Raw genomic sequence first — 23,373 nt, forward strand, 5'->3', positions numbered from 1 at the left:
CACACACACACATTAGGGGCAACCATTGCTGTTTCACATTTAGTCCTATGCCAGCCACATGGATCAACAGTGTTCATTTCTTTACATCACAAATTGGTTGCAGTTTGTGTGGGAGATTAAACCATTTTCATTCATGACCTTAGGAAATGCTTTACCTCATCAGTGATGGTTCTCCCAGGGACATTATACCAACACCTTATTTTCTGCGTACATACAAAATAAATAATTTGGTTCTGTTAATTGAAATAATATGGTATTATACACACTGCCAGACGTCTTAATCTTACACCAAGGAGACACCAAGGTCAGCAAAAGTTCCATTAAGTACAGTACAGTTCTTACTGGTGAATCATTTGCCTTTGAAACACAGCATAATTATATATCTTGCATTGAATTTTACTTTCAGTGTTGTTTTAGTAAAGAATCCTACTGATATTATTTTTTCTTTTCTTACCCTATAGTTGCAAGGCAGTGTACATGTTATGTGAAAAAATTAAGCTCAACTAATAACATGAACATTTCCAAATTGAAACGGTTACTGCAGCTTCCCAGCACCTCCCAAGAGCATCGGGATTCTTTCGTTACATGCTTAAAATTTGTTCCTGGACTTAAGACTACCGAAGAATGACAATGTCACTAAATGTTGTACAATGTAGGACATTTCTTCTGCAACTACATTATAAGGAAACATGCTGTAATGACAACAAAAGTTTTAGTAATGATGAAAGAATCAATGCATGCACAAACTAGAGTGTTCCAGAGGCACGTCTAAATGGTAAAATTATACAATAGGAGCCATTTCCTAAGCATTTCCTGATAACAAAACAATACTTTGTAACATCAGTAAGTGGTTAACTAACCCTCGGAGTACAATTTCAAACTCGACATTGAAGAATGGTTTCTAAAGGATAAGCTAAGGTGAGTTTTATGAAATAAAAAATATAAGAAAAACAGGCATCCACTGCCACGTCTTATTACATGAATGGACAACATTTTAAGAATGTTTAAGAAACTATGAGTCAACATTACAATTTAAGACTGAGGTTGATTTTGCTCATTTAGGCCTACTTCAAACATTTCCAGAATTGCTGTTTGAGAATGAAAACATATAGCAATGTTTGTACAATAGAACCGAACGCTACTACCTTTTCTTTTTTGGGGGGGGGGAGTGAGTAAAATCACACATTTATTTTAAATATAAATCAGAAAACGTTGGAAAGGTATGGAAAATGCAAATAAAAAGATCAGCCATTTCATCCCTCAGATGGCCTGCATCAAGTACCATCATCTACAGTATAATGCTTGATATCAGTCTCTAAACATGTTGTGAAAAGGAATGACAACATTACAAAGCAGTAAATGCTTTGCTGTCCCAAATTGTTTTTTAAATGTATTGCAAGAATCACAATTGAAACGTTTACTGGTGTTGTACTATTTTCAAAGTAATACAAATATTAATTAAAAATTAACATTTTAAGTTTGTAGGTCAGCAATACATATTATAAATTACTCGTATAAGTTTACATGTGCTGTCAAATAAATAAATAAATAAAATAAAAGTCCAAAGTGCAACCAATAATATCAGACTGGCATTTTATATAATTAAATAATTTAAGAGCAATTCACTGAGATGTCACTCACACTCACTCTCTCTATGTACTGAGCTCTTGTGTTCACCAGGGCATACAGCATTTCATTTCAATCAATTCATCTTCCTCTTACCATTTCATTCAACAAACAGCAGGAGACTCCTTCAGACCAATGAGTCCTCTCTTCTCCTGTAAGGTGCAGTGATTTCTATGCAAAGGAAAACCCTACCAGAGGTATCCTTTAAAGAAACACAGTTAATCACCCACCTGGGGTGCGCTATCTGTCTTTAAAAACAGATTCTTGTCAAGACTCCTCAGTTCTTCATGTGTCAATAATAGAGGTTGGGAGTTGGACATGACTTACAATGGCCCTCTCAACCAGATAAGTTGCCTCTTTTCCTACCCTGGTCATGGCAATCAGTTGTCCAGTGTGCTTTCTCCCCCATTGGTGGTAGTGGCTTTGCCCTTTGACTTGCCTGATGAACGGAAGGAGAATCGCTTGATGATACGTCGGGAGAAGCTGCCAGATTTTTTACGGCTGCTGGTTGCAGTAGGAACACAGTTATCACTCAGATTGGAGATGTCCTCGTGGGATACACTGGTGCAGGGTTCTCTCTCTCGATGTCTTCGGCGAAACAACAGCTTTGTCCCACTCTGCAGGAAGCCCACTGGAGGGAGAAGAGCAGTTAAGTCCTTAAACCCTATATACAGTATATGTACTTCCCTGTATGACAAATAGATGAGCTTGTAGATCAGTTATTTTTGTGGGAATGTCCTTGGATTGTTCATCCATTTTTTGCCAAATATTCATCCATTTTTACAGAATGTTCGCCTATTATGATATGCCAAGATTAAGGATGCTAGAGTCATGTGGTTAAAGCCACAACCCATAAATGCACTACGTCACTACTAACTGAAGCACTGTCCACCCAATACTGGCTTTGCTGACTTTGAGTCGATTCAGTAGATTCATTCAGTAGATTCACCTTTATGGTCCTTGAGACTGCGGGTTTCCAGGGCACCAGTGGAACCAGTATCCGATTCCACGTCTTCCACAGAGGGACGCTCCGACGCATCTGAAGGCGTGGTCTCATCTGGGTCCCGCTGATGATGCCCCACCCCGTAGTGGTTACCATGCAGTTCTGCATCCATGGCTGCAGCGTAGCCCACCGATAAAGCGCAGTTATCTTCTGCCAGAGGAACCTGAAAACACCACAAGTGTGACATTTGATAAATGTCAATAAGCAGGTAAATCAAATAATACAACAAATTAATTCACACACAAATTAGACAGCAGAGAGATGCTAGATTTAGCAGCCTCCAAAGTTACAACAATGACAACTTTGTTTACTTAATTATTGCAGGAGGGAAAAAATCAAAACATTGGAAAATACACTTTGATCAAATACTTTATAGTCCGTAATGTAAACAGCACAATGTACAGTCAGAAAAAAGTTCTGGGGACTTGTTTCCATTGTGGTCCAATAACTGAACATTTCTTAGCAAATAATATACCTGTAAAATGATTGTTAGCTCTGAGAGAGTACAAACAGAACCAAATGGACCCATACCATTTTTACAACCTCAGAGTTAAATGAACACTCAGTAGTTTTGTGTTCTTGTGTTATTTATCCAATGATGGTGATTTTTGTGTTCTTGTGTTATTTATCCAATGATGGTGGAGTGCACCGTACGTGACCTTTGACACCCCAGAGATGATGACTGTGCTCCTCCTAGTAGGTGTTTTCCTGCAGCTTCCTGTAGATACTTTGCTGGCAGATTCCGTCAACTGTCGGATGGCCGTTTCTGCCACAGGATCCAGGCCATTAGAGAGACAGAGGAGGCTGTCTGTTGAACAACACAAATCCACACGCGTTATTCTCCCGAACTATATACAGCTGTTCTCCAAGTTGGTGAGCCCGCTGCCCTTTTACTGTTTTACAATGTTGAAAATAGCCAATATATACGTGGTAAAACTGATTTCACTAACCGGGAAAGCATCTGTGTCATTTTAGATTTTAGCATTGGCTATTCAAAAGTAGCAGATGTACAAGCTCACAGCGCTGCAAGCTTGTACATCTTCTATTTTTTAGTGTTTAGTGTTTGAAAAAGCTTGAATAATGTTGAGTCAAGAAAAAGTTTGAGAGCTACTGATTTAGACCCCACCTTGAACCATTGATTATTGATCCAAAATATTGTGACACTAGTTGCCATCTATTCTCCCTCACTGTAAAGATCACACATGGTCAGCGACAACTCACTGCTTGAAAGAGAGCTGGTGCTGCTTCTGCCATCAGACGGCATCAAGTGGGTATTCTCAGTCACCTCCACTTTGGACGGAGAGCGCTTGGGAGAATCACCTAAAAGTCACCATCACTGTCAGCCTCATTGTGTTGTCATTATGTTACTGCAACCCTCTTGTATGCATGTCCCATTCTAGGCCAACATTGTAACACGCTCACCTGCACTGCGGTCCAGTTTGGGTCGTGAATGGATGGTCGTGACAGTGGTGACGATTGTTCCGTCTGGCATAATGGTTCGGTCGACGTCTACCTTCTTCGTGGGGGTGAGTAAGGAACGGAGTGGTACATCGTTGTGGCAGTGATCAGGCTCCCCCGAGTCCACACACAGTATCTGCAAGAGTAAAAAAAAGAGACCAGAGTGAGAATCCATGCCATGGCTGAGATCAGAATTTCAAATCCAATCTCCCTGTTGGATAGTGTATAATATGATATATGATGGCACGACCCACTCCAATCATCAATATTGGCGCCTCTTATACAGTATATGGCTGTAATGACTACTAGAGGGTGGGCCTTATCTTACCATAGAGACATACTTGCCAGTGATTAAACCCAGGTGTGCACATAAAAAAGGATTGAAGCTTGTGTGACTGAGATGCAGTAGGGTGAATGAGAGTAACTCAGGAGAGTAACGCAATAGACTATAGAGCAACAGAGAGTGTAGATTGCAGAGAGTGATACAAGAGGATAGTTTGAGGGTTGTGAACATTCGGCATTCATGCCGTGGAATAGTAGAAGTACAGAGGAACTGTGTTTTGAGAGTGAGGCCACTCTCAAGCAAGATTATGGACCTTTTCCCATCAAGTTGTGTCTTCGTATCGTATACAAACCTGGTGGGTCATAATGTTTGCATTGGTGGCATATTTGGGCTGCTAACATATTATTATGTAGAATAAGTGTTTAGTTTTTTAGGTTAACAGCCTTTTTTGTACCATTTGGCATATTTGTGCCAAAACACCAATGTTACTTATACAATTCAACACATTGCCAGTGGAGACGGGTTTTGAGAATGGATGATGCTGTCATACAACATACATTATCGACTGCTCTGGCTTAAGGCTAGCCCACAGGCTTACTGTCACACTAGTGTATTAGAGATAGCAATGTCTTATCATCATGCCCATGTATTCTAATAGTGCCATAAGATTGATTTATACTTAGTTGCATGCCGGTGTCTCACATCGAAAGTACAGTAGCCGTGATGTGTTGTGAGCGTGTGCGTGAGCTTGTAGATCTGCTATTTTTGTTGTAAGACATGACGGCTCAGACTGTATTTTGTATCCGCTATCACAATGGCATGTATTCTATATCTGCAGTCAGCGCAGTATACAGGTATGAATGTGTTTCTAATTGTGTAGGATCGCATTACACACAAACAGAAGTAATTGTAAAAAGAGTGATGGAGAAACATTACAACAAAAGGATTGTGGCTGCTGTGTGCAGAAGAAGTAGGGCTTGAGCTGCAGGTTATCTATTTTTAGAGTATGGCATTGTGGAGTGAATATGAAGCTTTTTCATGCAGGGACTAGAGGTGGCATTGTAGAGTGAATATGAAGCATTTTCATGCAGGGACTAGAGGTGGCATTGTAGAGTGAATATGAAGCATTTGCATGCAGGGACTAGAGGTGGCATTTTAGAGTGAATATGAAGCATTTGCATGCAGGGACTAGAGGTCGTCATATTCTCTTTGGGAATAGTAACAACAGTGTACATGCATATTCTAAAAAGGTAACATGGTGGAAGTTAAAGGAAACTATAAATAAACCGGAAAGCCATTCTATTATATTAGAATGCATAATCCAAGCTAACATATCTTATACAAGAATCTATATTGCAACCTCTGTTTATGTCACTCTTGCAACAGATGCGCCTCTATTTCATAGAAATGGACTGGTTTAAATGATCACTGACCTCTAAGGTGACCGTAGCGCTTGGTGCCAAACCATGGCCTGGGCTGACAGACAGTACATGTTGTCTGGAAGGAATTGTACAAGAGAGGTCCAAAGTGATGGAGGCGTAACCCGGCAAGTATCCTACCAGAAAGACATATTATTTTTAAGAGCAATTCACTGAGAAGTGATCACGTCTGTACATGCAACATTGCAAACCAAAAACTGGTACGTAAACATCTGACATACATTAATTGCAAGTGATTGTCTGTGATATTAGAATCCTTAGATTCCTTACCAAATATTCACAAATGAGATTAAACTGAAAACACTAAGAGTGTTATTTGTGTTTCAATGGGTGATCTATGTCTGTGTGTTTGATTTAGCTTCCCAAGTTTGAACAGTACTGCTGAGGAGGCTTCTGATCAGCAGCCAAAATGTAAAGTGGCTTTTTATATTGCCTTACGTTCCCTGGTGGTGGTGCGCTCCAAAAGCCTTACTCTCATCTCTTTGGTTTCTGGGCCGACATCCCTGCAACACAAAATGGCAACATGAGATCAGATTAAAAAAATGTCTTCTACATCCTGACAGTTTTCTGAAAAAGCTATGTTTCTATGTCAGTCGTTCTTTGATTTTTCAAAAATAACAGACCTACAAGCTCGTAGTGCACCACACGGTGGCGCGCTATGAACTTGTAGATCTGCTATTTTTCAATAGCTAAAGCATAAAATAACACCAAAAGGGGTTCCCGCCCAGAATGGGTTAAAAGCTATCAGCATAAATGAGGTTACCGCTGGTATGTTAAAATTCTAGTTTGGTAAAGGCTAACAATTCACAAATAGTGAAAAACCTTGTGGAGACAGCAGATGGACTGTCTTCAGAGGATATGGGTAAAAATAAATAAATAACCTCAAAGTAAGAGAGCAATCAAATATTTGATTATACCAGACCAAATTGTCTCTCTTTTAATTTACTATAATATGTGTGAATTCTTCAGAGGGAGAGGCGACATGCTGTAGACAGTATGGATCTCGGGAGGCTAACTATAGGCATATTTTCTGGGAGTGTCCAGTGTTTAGGACCTTCTGGGCAGAATTTCATAGATCAATAAATAAAATATGTGGTGCGCATTTGCCTTTAGAATTTACTACATTATTTTTGAGACATGTACAGTTCATTTCCAGATGAAAAGATCAGATGAATACCATTACCTATTTGTTCTGATATCTGACCTGTAGAAAAGTATTTACAAGGCACTGGTTGCTTTACAAGGCCCCCACCATAAAATAATGGATAGATATAGTAAATTATATCTGTATTAGAACCGATCACTTTCTCTCTCCGGCTGCAGGAGAAGTTTATTAAGTTTTGGTCTAATTGAGGTAATATGTAATATCTAAAGAATATAAAAAATATGTGTGAATTCTACTTCATGGTATATTTTCTCCTCAGTCATGCAGATGTTTTCTTTTTTTTAAGATTTGTTTTTTGCGGCTTACGCCTTTTATTGGTTTTTTTTTAAGGGACAGACAGTAGGCTGACAGGAAACGGGAGAGAGATGGGGGGATGACATGCAGTAAAGGCCGTGTCGGGCTCGGGAGTCGAACCCGCGGCACACTGCGACTGGATTACCAGTCGGGTGCCCAGACGGTTACGCCACCGCCTGGGCCATGCAGATGTTTTCTCACAGAGTTATGTCTTCACTCCACTCCAGTGAACAGGGAGGGTCACTTGGCAGAGACAAGAAGTGTGTTCTGCTTTCTGTGGAGGGCTGGTTCAGGCTCAGCACACAACACAGCTCCGCTGGTTTAGACCACAGACCTGCAGCAAGACGCACACAGATTATGTACCTAAGTCAGGGCTTGATATTAACTTTTTGAGGCAGTTGTCCTTCGGACAAGTACATTTCCCATTCACTTGTCTGGACACAAAACTCACTTGTCCGGAGCACGAGCACACAAATAAATTTTAAATCAACTAACTGTAAGTTGGCTTTGGTGAATACATGTTTGAATATTAGTTGTGAATATTCTCAGTTTACAAGTTAATAGCCCTATAATGTCAGTGATCTTACATACATTACATCCAAATACACAGCCATAGATCCAGAATAATGTCAGACAACATTGTTGGCTCAGAAAACATGAAACCAAGAGTCACTTGTCCAACGGACAAGTAAAGTTTTAATGCACTTGTCCGGAAAGACTTATAGTTGTCCCGGACAACAGGAGAAGCCTTAATGTCAACGCCTGTGTAAGTTAAGTTGAATATACCCATAATACAGAAAGGCAATACTCTTATGTCATCGCTGTCAGGTGGAAACCTTGTAAATTCAAAGACGTTCTTTTTTTTATTGTTTTGATTTTCTTTTTTAAAATCTAGAATCTAGAAGCTCACAAGGCGTTGTGAGCTTGCCGATCTGCTGTGTGAGTGACACTCTTGTATGATGAATTTCATTTTCCAAAAAGCACAAAAAAGTTAATTTTGAGATACAAGTTTTCCGCCCAACAGCAAGGATATAAACAAGATATAGTCACTGTCGGGCAGAAACTGTTGTATGAAGAAATGTCTTCATACAACAGTGTCGGTCGGGCAGAAGTAGGCAGATCATCTATTTTTTAAACATTTTGAAAGTGATCATTCCTCAGTAATATGTGTGTGCATGTCAACACCGGCAGTGACCAGATACTAGATAGTATGTAAGGCTGAGAAGAAGAACAACTGACCACCTTTGTGGAAGGTTGCCTTGATCTGCCGAAGTAGCAGCCGTTGTACCGAGGCACCCTGAGATGGAGGATACAGACCCACTGGCAGATGCTCTGTGGGAACCTGAGAGCAAAAGAAAAAAGTGACGGATTACTTTACCTGAGTTATATCTCCTGATAGTTTACTTGAATGTTGACAAGAAATAATAATTCTGTTTAGTGTTTTATTAGCGCGAGGCGAAAATACAGCTCGTAGTTATAAACTCACATGGAAAATCTACGATAGAGATATCAAGGATTCTACAGTGATATCACTGCTATGAAACACGGAAGTAGCACGGACGTAGAACATCATTATGCCATATCATTATGCTCGAAGCTGGTTATGAATATGATACCAAGGATTCGTGGAAATGTGATGGACTTAACTTTGCTGTTTACAATCCATAATCTTTCCTAGGCGGCTTCTCGCGTACCGGTGGTACATGTCCTGTGGACTGGCACCGGTCTGCATACAGTGGTTGGGAACCCCTGGACTAGTCCAGTGCAACGTTTTGCATAGCTTTAGCAGAGCTTTAGCTCCACATGCTGTCACCCACTCACTGACCCAAGACATTGTACCCTTTTGGGATTATAGAAACCCATCACATTTGGTTGTTTGTCGCGCTTACACGATCAACCTTCACCACTCTCTGAAAAATAGACCACATGGTACACCTAAGTCCTGACTTAGAGCCATTTCACTTTAAGATAGGGTCTTTCATCCATCATCCACACATAGCTTTGAGTCCTTTTTTGAAAATGTGATCTTTATCTCAATATAAAGAAAGTAGGAAACTCCTCTTGAGCCAATGTTTTATACAATATGTAAGAGAAGGTTCTCACTGCAGGACTGGACACACAAGCTGTGAGGTTAAGGACCATGGCTGGCTGAGTGCTGAACAAGGTATCCTCTACCAGCTCCCTAATCATGTCCAGGTCCACCTCACCGTCACTGCCCTGGGGGAAAGAAAGAAGAAATACTGTAGAGCTGACTTTCAACTAAACATGATAAGTTACATCATTTACAATGTGAGGTCTTGCATAAAGGCCCTGGCACACCAAGCTAAGTTGCAAGAACTAATGCCGACTCAGCGGCGACTGCGGTGACTGATCAGATCGATTTAGTGTTGCTTTTTTATGGCTGACTTCTGCGCCTGTGCAGGATATAACTCTCCAGGAGATGGCAGTAGTCTGTAACTTTGGGAGAGCTGACTATTGATATGATTGGCTCATATTATGATGAATGTCATTATGATGAAAATGCACTATGGCTTTTCACTCAACACCGTTTTGGCATATCGGGGCCTTTAACCCGCTTAGACCTGAGGCCGATTCGTACTTCCGAAACGTACTTCTAATATTTATTCAAATTTTAAAATAAATAAATATATGTTGCTGTACATAGCAACAACTAACCCAAAAGGGGTTCCCGGATTGAAAGGTAAAAAACCCAAAAGGGGTTCCTGTCCTAGAGAACTGCACAAATTCTGACAAAGCCATCACATGAGATTAGGAGTGGTGTCCATTGTCCAACCTTTCTCTGGATCCTGCGTGGACAGACAGTGAGGTTGAAAGATGGCTGCTTGGATAGTGTCCAGGACACCAGCATGCCCTCCTCCTCCACCTCCTCAAGACACACCACCACCTGATGGCGTAGCCAGGGGGAGACGCATACCACACACACAGAGACAGGAGGAATGTGGTTGAAAGCTTTATGGTATAATAATGATTGAATATTACAGAGATAAATTGAGATATAACGCTGACTGTCATAAACAATAGAATGCCAAACAATCACTATGCTCCATTGGTCATGTAAATTATACTTTTGCGTACAATGCAAATAAATCTTTAGTGATCCCTAAATGCAAAATCTCAACCCTATATTAACATACCGTTGCCATCATAGGCTCTAGGGTGATCTGGTAGGTGTCCATGGAAACGGCAGCAGGTGACTGCTGAGTGACTGTCACTGGAAACGTCATTGTGTCCACTGTACATTTGCAATGTAAAACCTGGAGAAAGCAAAATGAGGAAAGTTGTCACAAGTTGATATTAAAATAGGAAATACTCAATTGTCCTGAGGCAATTGTTAACTTCTAAAATATCAATACATTTCTACAACTACAATCAAAGCAAATGCCACCAAACTCAACCAGTACATTTATTATAGCTGGTATTAAAAGAATTGATACAGGTACTATGCACAAATCTGTCCCACATAAATGTGGGAGACCAAATGTGCATTGCAAAATTGATTCTGTATATTTTAGGTTACAAGAAGATTGATAAAGCTATTCTACATCCCCTTGATACGAAATGCATTTTTGTGATAGAGATCGAGATTACTATGAAAGGATGATGCATCAAGGTGACTTTACTTACCATACTTTGGACTGATTGGTTAGTACAGGTGACTCTGTCTATTTCAGCGGATGGGTTTAGCTGGAGACTGCTGTCAAACGTTATCTGAATGGAGCTCTGGTGGAGAGAAGGGAAACATAATGACTAGAGAAGATTAAAAGAGGAGGGGAATAAAATGCCATTTTAATAGGATTGGTCTTACTGTTTACTGTTTACTCTGATTGCTTAATGATTATCTCTGGTGCATTTTGCTTGTCAGATGCTTGCTGCCGTTCCACTGTAACATGCTAATTGACAACAGCCTTTAAGTCATTTATTAAACAGAATGAATCCATCCATATTTGCTCTGAGGCTAATTATAGCCTCAATACTTCCTTGTTCAGGCAATTTCACCATCTCTGCTTATATACATTGGATCACAACCTCAGTTAGACTTTGAAGCTTAGTGGCTGATAAGTGCTGGGAGATATTGGCACAGACATGCAACATATGCTTGAACCACGAGGGCAGTACAGACTGCAGAGTATGCAAATGCAAATGAGCCATTGTAACGGACACAGAAGTTGTGGATTCACAGGGCAATGCTTCAGGGTGGGTGGTCAACCTTGTCATTCAGAAAGCACACCGCTAAAAATAGCTCCTGAATCTTTAAAATAGCAGAACAGTCCCCATGTAATACCTATAACGACAGAAAGGTCGCAGTATTCTTTCGCAGTGTTCTCTCCTCCGCGTCATCAGTGCCCATACCTGAGGTGGGGTTGGTGAAAGGGCCTTTCTGTGTGGAGTTTGCATGTTCTCCCCGTGTCCCCTAGGGGACCCTACTACTTAGGGTAGTCACAAAAAACATGCAGTAATCCTGGTCTCTAAACTACCTCCCCCTGGCCAGCCGAGGCGCCTGATGGAGGGGAAAGGAACTGGTCGGAATAACGTGTTCCTTCCGCGCGTTACGTCCAACCGGGGAAACTCCCCCCCCCCTGAAAAGAAGCAGCTTGGACTCCTCATGCATAGAAGGAAGCATGAGGTCAGTCCGCTGCCCCCCCAGGTCATTCACTGTTAGTCTGTACTTGGATGCACCAGAGGATTAGGAGGTCTGATTTACTGGCTAGCTTCAAATTGTACAGGAGATGGTATAGGAAACAAATACCCTATAGTCGAGCATAAGGTCTAAGTCCAACACCTGTTGGACGCTGTGTGTGCGTGTGTGTGTGTATGCGTGCGTGTGTGTGTGCGTGCATGCATGTGTGTGACTGTGTATGAAGTAGTATTGGTGCTCTAACCAGAAGGGCAGGAAGCCAAGAACAATGCTGCAAGCATACGCAGGATTTGTGGATCAACACTGCAGTCACATGATTACACTACACAACATGCTGTGTGTGTTTACTTCGGTTTGGCTGGGCCCTGGAAAATGCTCTGTCACCCCCAGGCATGTCCACCACACAGGACAGTATGATGGCTATTTCAGATGGTGGCGTGTTCATAGAGATATAACCAATTTATTATGACTCATAGATAATTTTTCTATATTGAAAAAACTTGTCATGACGTCATAAAGGCCAGCTGATTGATACACAATGAAGTCGCAAGCCTAAAATAGCAGATCTACAAGCTTGTGGATCTATTTCCATCCCGCGACTCTGTGATATAACTAACTCAATCATGATGCTCTAACCATATTCCCATCTATAAGTCATCACTGTTAGTGTCCAAAAGAGTGTGTCTAGTGTCTACTACTCTGTCTGCAGTGGGCATTCTTCCTGAGGACATCCATGGTGCCACTTCAGATTTGTCAGCAACTAACCTCTGGGTCTCGCTAACAGCCTCTGAAGGTCATGTGGAGTGGACCACCCAGGAAAAGTCTGCCCCCTGGCTTTTGTTGACCCTAATTCTTATTTCACACCCTTTTTTTAGCATCACACTATCGTGCAGTGTTGAACCAACATTTCACTACACATACTGTATGAGCATGTGATAAATAATAAAATATTAGAATGTTGTTTCTAAGTCGGTGTCACAATCCAAAAGTGAGTCGAGGGTCTTTTTAGACTAGGTCATGGACATGCCGATAAAGACGTTACAAACAGTTACAAAGCTGCTGCTCAGCTGCTGTTTGGTTGTCCAATCGGAATGAGCACTTTTCAGTTTGCCTTGCAATTATAAAAGCATCAAGGGCTCCATCTTGCGCCACTCTTATCCCTTATCCCTAAACGTATTTGCCATTTTTTACTATTTTGAAAAACATTTTAAAATAGTTCAACTAGCCGATCTACAATATAATAATAATAACAATAATAATAATAATAATAATAATAGTATGTTCCAAGTTACACACAATATAATTACTTTTATCTATGTCCCATATCCTCCTGAACTTTGGCCCATGCCATGCCATGTCACCTTATTCTCCCATATCATCATTTTACCCTTAGTCTACTGCCTGTTTAAACAGGGTTGCTCATCTTATCATCATTAATGTCATGTCATCCATGTTTATGTCCCATTTAATATCTTGTTCAGTCGCCATACTGTCTCTTCTCAGTCACCAAGTTATGGTAGGCGCTGCTTTTTAATTCAACATGCAGCTGCCGTGTTATCAGTCTAGTTTGACCTTGGCCTAGTAACTTAGTGCAGGGAAAGAAGTTATCAACAAGTTGCCTAGCAACGCCAGCCTCTGTGCATTCCCGGTCTATGGCCATCAATGACTGAACCAAGGAAGATGAACTCTACGTCGCTACGCCATCCTCATCATCAATGCGTTGGACTAATGAGAGACCGCCAACCCTGGTCTTGTCATCTGACATTGCGGACATGAATCATCTCCAACCAATGAACTTAATATCAACAATCTGACAGTATTTAGCCTGAAACAATACTGTGAAGAGCGGTTCAGTTCAGTTCAGTTCGGATCCACTTTGGATCCATTTGAATACTCTAAATCAGGGGTCTGCAACCTTGTGCTGTGTCTTTATTTTCTTGATAGTCGGCGTGCCATATCGACATTACGTTTAATTATGGCACCACATCCAAACTATATATTTTGCCTGACGTCGAAAAAAAAAAAAAAAAGTCTTCTGAAAGAATATATTCAATTATTTGTGCCGCATTTTCACGGGTTTTTCATTTTTAAGGTAAATACAGCACAGTATTTGGTCTCCATGCTGGGTTATTTGAAGGTATATTTATTTACAGTCCTTTCTAAATTAGAATTACAAAATAGATTAAAATAATAATAATAAATTATTTATTGTTATCTATTAATAACAAAAATAACATCGCATGAATGCACCTGGGACGTATCCTCAGTGATGTATCCCATACATAGACTGTAAAAAATATGGACAAAGCGTTCCCCGGGTCTAACATGAACGTAAAATGAAGCCTGAAATCCCTTGCATTCTAATGCACTGTAAATCGCCATCTTTCTAGATCCGTTTTGGACCAGCTGGCCATTGGCTGGCTCCGTTTGGGTCCAGCTGGCCATTGGCTGCCCAGACAACGAGGCGGGACTTCCCCCCTTCTTCTCCGTTGGTTTTTATTTTGACTCGAGTGGGAGGAGAAGACTCTTGAGTGGGAGGGGAATCCCGATCATAGACGGTAACGGTAGCCACGCCCCTCAGAACATACGCGACTTTATGGTCATTATTTTAATTAATGGGACCATAATTTTCCAAAAAGAATATTATGACATTAGAAATGAGACTTTAAACTAGTGACTGGAAGAAGAAAGTATTCATGACCATGTTTATTAAGGTAATACAGTCTAGGTGAAGTTGGGCCAAAATACATGGGCCTCTATGGAGCTATGGGGCTTTTTGGGTCCAGTCCAGCGCCACAACAGGCCATTATATGAACTACCGATTTCAAATGAGGCTTCACGAAATATCTGGCTGACTGCCCCCCTGATCCCATAAGGTCATCTGGGTTTCGGGTCTCTCGAACATCATACCTCACTCAGGCAACCCAGACGGGGTGATCAAGTCCCGACTTACGTCCCAGTAGCTACCCTCGATCAGTCCCATTAGGGAAAGACCAAGGCCGCACAATCCGTTGGAACTACTCCAGAACTACTCTGCCAGGGCTGGGAGGTACGCTTCTGGCACATGGAAGGACTAGGCTCTGTGGGTTGACTCCTGTCCAGGCCCCTGCTACGTCTCACCAGGTCCACTCCTGCTCTCACCAGGCCCGGGACCTGTGCGTTGCACCAGAGTCGCAGCACCAGACACTTCATTCAGGAATGGTGGATTCCTAAGTGGCAATAGTTCCGCAAACTCCACCTGAACAGCAAGGTGGCGCTGCAGGCTCCGCTTGCGGCTTGAGTGGACCCCCTAAAGGCCTCACGACGGCCTGTGTCCTCCGTGAGGCGTGTGTGTCCTCCCCTGGGGCGCTAACCCATACTGCTCACCCGGGTGCCGTCTGCATTCCGGCTGTCACCTGTCTCTCCGGTGGTCACCAGACTATACTTGGTTGTCACAACTAATATTAGGATCTTTATAAAACAGACCTCCTGGTTTTACAGTAAGTAAAGAAATCAGGTAGTGATTTAAACAAAATGCTCATTATGTATCCAGGTTTTTAAGGTAATGTCAAACCTTAAACCACTAAATCATAATATCTGAGCACTGAGCAGTCTTTTGTAAGATTGTGATTATATTCAGGTCAGTGGTGAGCTGGCGGTAGGGCTGTCCAGGGCGCCACCCCGGTAGTTCAGACGCCGCACGCACCGCCGCACGCCCCCCCCACATGCAATTCAAATGAGCTGTATGCACACGCGCGACGTCACAGCCCTACTAGTTAAAAGATCCACAGCACACCAATGATTCAGGTGCTCCCACAGAGTAAACGTTGGTCAAATTAGATATTTCTTCTGAATCTAGATGCTCTGCAAATGGCTGTGTAGTATGTAGTTAAGCTGCTGCACACATCAGTCAGAGATAAAGCATTGTACTTAAATAGTTGTAAAGTGTGCCGCGTTCCCATTTTCAAGGAGAATCGAGTACACTATGTCTTGTGCTTATTCATGTTATACTATACCACAGTACATGTGTTTGCCTGGAGACAGGTACAGTTGAAATCTGATCAGGGAAGTTGTTAGATTGTGTGAAGTAGGCTAAGCTCAGTACAGTCATTATCCTGCTTACTTTGATAGCACCTTGTTTGTGCATTAGTCAGAATGGCACCTCTAATAATAACAATGGATCAGTGGAGCAGATAATTATTGACTGAATGTGTCAAATATTATATAGGCCTACATGTAAGAGCATGGGAACTAAGAGGATGGCCTTCTGTTGACATTATTACCCATAACCAGCTGTGCTGAAGCCAAATCCCTGGATTAGTGATGACCCTATATGAACCATTATCATCAAACCAGAGACAAGACACCCATGGTGAAAATCATGGCAGTTGCACGCCAGTGTCACAAACTGAACACGAACACAATGCATCGCTTTGTGAGCTTAGATCTGCCATTACATGTCTTAAGTCTATTGCTACACCAATGAGCTCTCCACGCGCGCTTTGTTCCTTTTCAGAACAGAGATGATGTGAAGCTCCATGTTGCCTCAGTTGTCTGTTGTGCCTGTCAATGATCACAGGCACATTATAATGCCTGTTGGGCACTGGCATACTTGGAACGATACAAGTTGGAAATGGATGTCCCACCCAGTTATTATGTCTGTGTCCCTTTTATGCCCATATATGGAGTTATTTATCAGGCATGCCCACCTATGGAGTATATGCAGATGTCAGAACACATTGTGATGATCCGACAGACTTGACACCGGGCACTGCACTCACTGTGGTGGTGTGGAGCGCGTGTGTCAAATTTGAAGTTGGTGGTCAAGGTTAGTGTTGGAGGTCAGTTATGTGGATTATACACGTACGTACACACAGAGACATGGTGCATTTATATTAGCATAAATAATATAAAAATTAACTTCATTTTACGTCAAGATATTGCACAATCAAGTGTCCTGGCCAGCCATGCTCGGGGATTTGGAAAGAGTAGAACAAACCTCCAACCTCTAACTTCTTCTTCTACTCTAAACCCAGAACAATTGCACCGTTTTCTATTCAAATACCTATGCTATAAACATGCTATAACAAGTCCAGTCACAGGGCAGTTATTACTAGCAGGCAGAAAGCTTGTAACTCTGTTGACCAGTTTATATGGACCCAGTTAAGTAAAGGAGAGCTTATATGTGCAACTCTATTCTACTGTGGTCATAGTCAGATAAGGTTGAAGAATAGAAACCAAGGCAGTCATAGCCAACCTGTGGTTTTGACCTACAAACCAAACACAACCAGGTGTGTAGGAGAAGCCCCTGTCTGTCACCATCACAAATCACATAATAATCATGTCATAATGTACTAACATGTGTACCTAGCTAAAGTTTATTTTATAAATGTTTTATTCAGTAATTGGTGAAGTACAACATTAAAATACAAAATAATAAAATTAGGATGAAGTTACTACCTGTGAAAATAGGCCTAATGCAACTAAAGTATATATTTATTTTTATTAAAACTGTAATAGTGTCAAACTGACTAATAGGACTGGACATTGGAATGTTCAATGCTTACGTCATGTGTATGACTAAACAGCACCCCTTTGATGGTGTTCTATGAGCGGTGAGCACTGGGCTGGCATGCATTTAATAATAGCGATCCATAACAGGAATATTAAGTTGCACAGTGACCTTGTTAACCAACACCAAAAGCCATTAGGCTGATATCATATAACACCCACATTCACCCACATTCAACAACTCCTAACTTCATATATATATACACATTTAATACCACATTCCATGACATTTGCCAGATTCAGAAATAATCAAGCATTTATTATTATAATGAGCCCCTGTAATTTTCAAAATGGTCCTAGAATATTGGAGGCAATTATTACACAAATTATCTTATTATCTATTATCAAATAGTCAAATATTCTCTTGGGTCCCATTGGTAATTGGAAGAGAAAAATAATACTATACCAAAACAAACATTCCACTTCCAGCAGTATAACAGCAGAAACAAAAGCGCTTCCTTCAACCTAATAATTATTTCCTAAACCTACAAACTGGAACATAGGCTTATTCATCTCAAGTTCCTCTAGAGGATTAACAACCATACTTACAGTAGGTTTAATACTATAAAGGGTGTCACTAGTTAATCCCTACATGATGACATGGATGCCTTTTCTTCAGTCCTCCAGTGGCACTTATGATGAAACCTAATCCTGAGACGCAAGACAGGACACAATGCCAGTCTCCAGGACCGTACTTTACAGTAGGCTGTTGTTCAAGTGTCAATTTTCGGCAATAGCAACATTCCTGGCTAGTGGCCACTGGCCAGGTGGCGAGTGTTTCTAAGCTATGTGAGAAGCTAACGATGAGATATGACTCTCCTTTCTTTGGCCACCTAATACCTGCCATGCCGTCACAACCCCTCAGGCATGTTTTTAAAGTCAGGATGTAAGGAAGGAAGGACAGAAGTCAGAAGACAAACAAGTCCAAGCTAAACCAAATAATGTTAATAATGTAATTGTTGGCCCAGGCCGTAGCGTAACGGTCTGGGCACCGGACTGGTAATCCAGTCGCAGTGTGCCGCGGGTTCGACTCCCGGACCCGACACGGCCTTTACTGCATGTCATCCCCCCATCTCTCTCCCGTTTCCTGTCAGCCTACTGTCTGTCCCTTCAAAAATCAATAAAAGGCGTAAGCCGCAAAAAAATATCTTAAAAAAAAAAAAAAAATGTAATTGTTTAACATCGTTTAATGCAATCAGATTTTTTCTGTTTGGATGTATGGGCTGTCAAGGCCAGAAAGTCGTTTTTTGCCACAGTAGACGTTCCTGCACTTACAGGTATGTTGATGATGTCACGACACGTGCATACCCTCTATAAAACGGTGTGTGGGAGCAATGCTAATATACAGACAACAGATCTTAGCCATACGTGAACAACTTAAATAAACAGTCAGAGATTCCATCCAGAAACATAGGGCTGGCAAGTGGCAACCTTTCTCTCATACTTTGATGTTGAGTTTCTTTCCACTAATCATGCATTGTACCCAATCACTATAGCCTACATTTTACATTTTTGTCTTTTGGCCAATGCAGAAGGGACACTTGATGGATATTTTCTTTGGTATTTTATGTTCACATCTTATTACTATGTTAAAAATGACCTTGTATTTGGTGTACAGGACTGCCCTGTCACCCAGTGATGTTATATCAATATTTGCATTGTATTAATTCTATTATCAGCTGTCACCCACTCCAGATTGAAAAATGGAGTACGACCTGACAAACAACTTTGCTCTAAAGATGAGGATATAAACACCCTCTCACCCCATGAGATAAAGAGTCAACAACAGAATCCTAATCACGGGACGTGATTAAAGTCAAAAACAGGATTCAGACAATCGGACGCTCATGACACTGTACTCTGATAACCACCTATCGACCTATTGCAATGTGACAACTGAATTCTGTATCTATGACATGTTTTCGAGTATATATGTTTGTGCAAAATGATGTAACATGGTTCAGAACACTTACAGTACGGAGAATCTCTCTCCTACTTCCTTGACATTTCTTGTAACAACGCTTGAACCAGAAGACTTCACTAAAGATCTGACTGCATTACATGGTATTCCTGTGTGAAATTATTTAAGGTCTCTTCCTCTCTGGTTTCCCCAGAGAGAAATACTTTTGGGTGGTCTTGATTGATTGAGGTTTCTCATGGTTCAAAGGAAGAATAGATAAAGTGGAGTCGCAATTAACACTTTGGCTACTTGGGAATTAACTTCTCTCAGTTACACTACAAGTCAGTCTCAAACCACAATCTTGCAGCTCATTATTACAAAAGGCTTTACATTATGATATAGGGATATAGGGATTAAATTCAAGTTACGTTTATTTGCATTGCCCTTAATCACTGTTGCAGTCTTAAAGCATTTCAACATTGAACTATGTCATTAATATACCCCTCCCCCCTTCTGTTTTGGGGTCATATGATCAGTGACATCACGTCGGTGTACTCTGCAGGCCCATGAAAAACTCTTGACCCATGAAGAGCTCCTGTTACAATTCACATCACTGTGAACTGTAATGTCCATAACCACATTTAATTCACCATATCAATTGCCACATGCTACAGTACATTTCACCACAGTTTAACATATATTTTCATATTTCCAATTGCATTTTCTCCTCTCTTTGGATTGTTTTTGAAAACACAAATATTTCACTAAAGCCATGTGGTCTTGATTAAACCTATTTTCAATGGAATGCCTGCTAAGGTTTTGAATGTTGAGGAGAAAAACAATCATTATTGTATGAAAAGACCATGCTGGATTGCTGTCCCTTTCTAATCATTCTAATTAATTACCAGTCGTAGAATAGCATGGATTAAGTACTGGTTACAGTAGCGATCGGAAACCCAGACGTTGGTTACAGTGACATGGCGTGAATGACAATTCTGGGTTTGCGGATGAACAAGAAAGAAGGTATCTATCGCCTAACATTTTCCCCTAACACGTCAATTTCAGTGCTCATACAGCCTACTAGATGTATCTGGTCTATTCCTGTTATAGTAAGTCCACCTTCCATTTAAGACACTCAAGAGAAGACCAGATGAGACCTGTGCCACTGAGGCCCTTAGTAGAGGGATCTGACCATTTCACTCCATCCAGAGAATCCATCCATAGACTTTCAGTGCTAAAAGGACAAACTGACTGGGTGGCTCACTTTGATACACAAGATCAAAGACCTGTAGGATCTGTTGTCTGCATCCAACACACGGAAAAACAGGCAAGGATATTGGTGGCATGAAATAGAGGAGGTTACACAACTAATTCATGGATGCTTTTATTTGTTAGGCTGTGTTGTCTGGGCAATACTTAACTTAAGTACCTCCGTCTTTCACAACTTGACAAGCTGTGTTGTAATACGATAACTGACACATTTCAGAAATGTGAGAAAGAGGACAGTTAAAGCTATGTCCGATTAAGCCCCATTTAAAAAAAAAAATTAGGGCCGGGACTAATTGCTATTAATTTAGATTAATTAACTACAGAAAAATTAATCGCGATTAACTACAGATAAATTAATCGCACCTTTTTTTTTTACCGCGGAACGTTTCTCACTGGGCGCTTTTCTATAGTACTGAAAACTGGAAATAATAAAAAGTCACCCCATTTTGTGTTGCCTAGAACTGGAGGTCTGACAAAAAACAGTAACAATATGAAGTACAGCTTTGTGATGTACTTGTTACTGTTACAATTATTTTTTCAGACCTCCAGTTCTAGGCAACGGGGTGGGGTGACTTTTTATTATTATTTCCACAACAGGTATATTAATGACAGTAAAATGTTGAAAATTAGTGGTATCCTGTAGTCACTATTCGTTGATTCACTGGGATACCAAAAAACATTAAAAAAAAAGGTTTCTCGCTGTTCTCGGGTTGAATATTGATATGCGATTAAAATGCGATTAATCTAGATTAATTAATCGCAAAGCCTCTGATTAATTAGATTAATTTCTTTTAATCGAGTCCCAGCTCTAAAAAAAAATACAAATAAGCATAAGCATAAGTGCACAACGCTTCGCAAAGGGATGGATTTTGAGCATGTAGTACTATTTTTTAATATTTTTCAAAAAGCCTTGGTTAAGGCCAGGGTGGTTAAACAATGACATTTCTCTTTCCTTGAAGAGTGAACTACACATTATTGAATAATGTATTCCCCACATAGACTAGAATATGTCTACAGTATTGTTATGAGTTGTGGGTGTTCGTACAATGCCAAGTTTTCTTGGCCTTGAATCTCGACTCACATGCATCAGTCTGGTGATGTTATACAAGGCCCTGCCCCATCCTCATCTAAATGATTGTGACAGTCCAACTCCTACGCAAGGAAGTAGGAGTAGCAGTGACTACACACACTCAAACATGAGATACACAGATCTGGATGACATTTATATGTTGACTAATCTCTCTTTAAAGATTTCTGCCATTTCTCTCTGTCTTTGCATTCTATAATAACTACCAATATAAACTCATATATCCAATTGAAACATACCCCATGTCTGCAAGCTTGTTCATTCAGAGCTCGGACCCAGGCTCTCTGCCAGTGCTCCCTGAATGACTTGAAGGAGAAGAGAGAGGCAAGCAGACCTTTCACCCCTGCCTCAGAGACGGACCCTTCTCCATCACTGCCAGAGCGCAACTTGAGCAGAAAGCCCCACACGCCTCCTCCACCCTTGGTCTGGCGGTGGGACGGAATGAGGGGGTGCTGATGGGCAGTGTCGGCCCTGCCCTGCTTGTCTTGCTTCGCTCTCCTGAGACGTAGTGCAGTCAGCAGGTACTGGACCAGCCATGTCAGCACAATGAGCAAGGAGGTCAGAAAGAGCCCCAGCAGACACAGCCAGCTCATGTCCAGGACGTCCTCCATCATTCACAGCTCATTTGCGCCTCTCATAACATCATGGTCTACTCTGGAGGAATGATCAAGGCAGTGTGAGCGTCAGCCCAACGCCTGCCTGTGAGTTAAAAGCACAACAGCCAGTCAGTAGCTTATAATGGAATGTCACAGAAAAGCACAGGATACACACCAAGATGGTGGATGTGATCAACGTACTTTAAAGTCGTTGGCCTGTTTCTAGGTCACGTTAAAAAGAAAACAGTTAAGTGCATTGAATATTGCATTGCGTAGATTTATTAGCTTATAACGAGGACGAGCCACGCGTGAACGAGGTAAAGCTGTGCTACGGTTTGTATCGATTCTAAAACAAAACTCTCACACACACACACACACACACACACACACACACACACACACACACACACACACACACACACACACACACACACACACACACACACACATATATATATATATATATATATATATATATATATATATATATATATATATATTACAATGCAATTTTTTTGAACAGAGACCAGCAGCCTTACCGCTTTAGTTTGAATGGTCCAAGCTGCTGCTGCCAATGCACGCATCGAATGCAAGAACTCGGTAACATGAAACCTCCATGGCGATGCGCAGGCAGCGTTGTGTCAACAACAACAACAACCATTTAAAAATGTTTCACTCCAAATCATCAGATCATTCGGCGGTGTTCACTTAGGTCGATGCGCCGCCGCCGGCACTGCGAAGTTTGAACATACGCTGTCCTGTCACGTATCGATCCGACAAACTGCAACTCTAGATGCAGCAGCAGCACTACTAGCTTCCCCGATCCCCAGGCAGTGCAGGCAGACCTTCAGTCCTTCACTTCACTTGTCGTTGCAGCCTCAGCCTACCCTGCTGTGTTGTAACACTGTTGTTCACCAAGCACTGCCCACGATTTGACACAGCTCTACAGTACTCTGTACAGTCTGTAGGTGGCGCTAGTGTAAGCTGGTCGTAATGCCTTGGTGCAATGCAAAGAAGAAGGAAGTAAGGAACACGTCACTTCCGTG

At 41.3% G+C, this 23,373-nt stretch overlaps 1 protein-coding gene across 2 annotated transcripts; it reads right to left on the bottom strand.

Moving 5' to 3' along the window:
* c2cd2l (c2cd2 like) lies at positions 1-23,202 on the bottom strand. Of its 2 annotated transcripts, none has more exons than XM_083789208.1 (15): positions 22,867-23,202; positions 21,971-22,430; positions 10,914-11,009; positions 10,424-10,543; positions 10,063-10,173; positions 9,372-9,485; positions 8,511-8,610; positions 7,470-7,602; positions 6,248-6,312; positions 5,804-5,925; positions 4,052-4,223; positions 3,851-3,949; positions 3,289-3,437; positions 2,576-2,792; positions 1-2,257 (listed from the first exon to the last, which is right to left on the bottom strand). In XM_083789208.1, the coding sequence occupies exons 2-15, from the start codon at positions 22,343-22,345 to the stop codon at positions 2,007-2,009; spliced, it is 2,124 nt and encodes a 707-aa protein (XP_083645334.1). In that variant the 5' UTR covers positions 22,346-22,430; positions 22,867-23,202; the 3' UTR covers positions 1-2,006. The 2 variants fall into 2 exon arrangements, with proteins under 2 accessions (XP_083645334.1, XP_083645333.1); XM_083789207.1 differs by having other exon boundaries at positions 8,508-8,610.
* Positions 23,203-23,373: the final 171 nt, after the last annotated feature.

The sequence above is a fragment of the Protomyctophum parallelum genome, assembly GCF_964188405.1.
Source record: "Protomyctophum parallelum genome assembly, chromosome: 1".
Taxonomy (NCBI): domain Eukaryota; kingdom Metazoa; phylum Chordata; class Actinopteri; order Myctophiformes; family Myctophidae; genus Protomyctophum; species Protomyctophum parallelum.

Coding starts and splice junctions, on each gene's coding strand:
- c2cd2l (XM_083789207.1), bottom strand. CDS start 22,345: ATGATGGAGGACGTCCTGGACATGAGCTGGCTGTGTCTGCTGGGGCTC. Junction 8,611..9,371: donor CTTGTGTGTCCAGTCCTGCA/GTGAGAACCTTC, acceptor TTTTGCTCTCAG/GTTCCCACAGAGCATCTGCC. Junction 5,926..6,247: donor GCGCACCACCACCAGGGAAC/GTAAGGCAATAT, acceptor TCTTTCTGGTAG/GATACTTGCCGGGTTACGCC.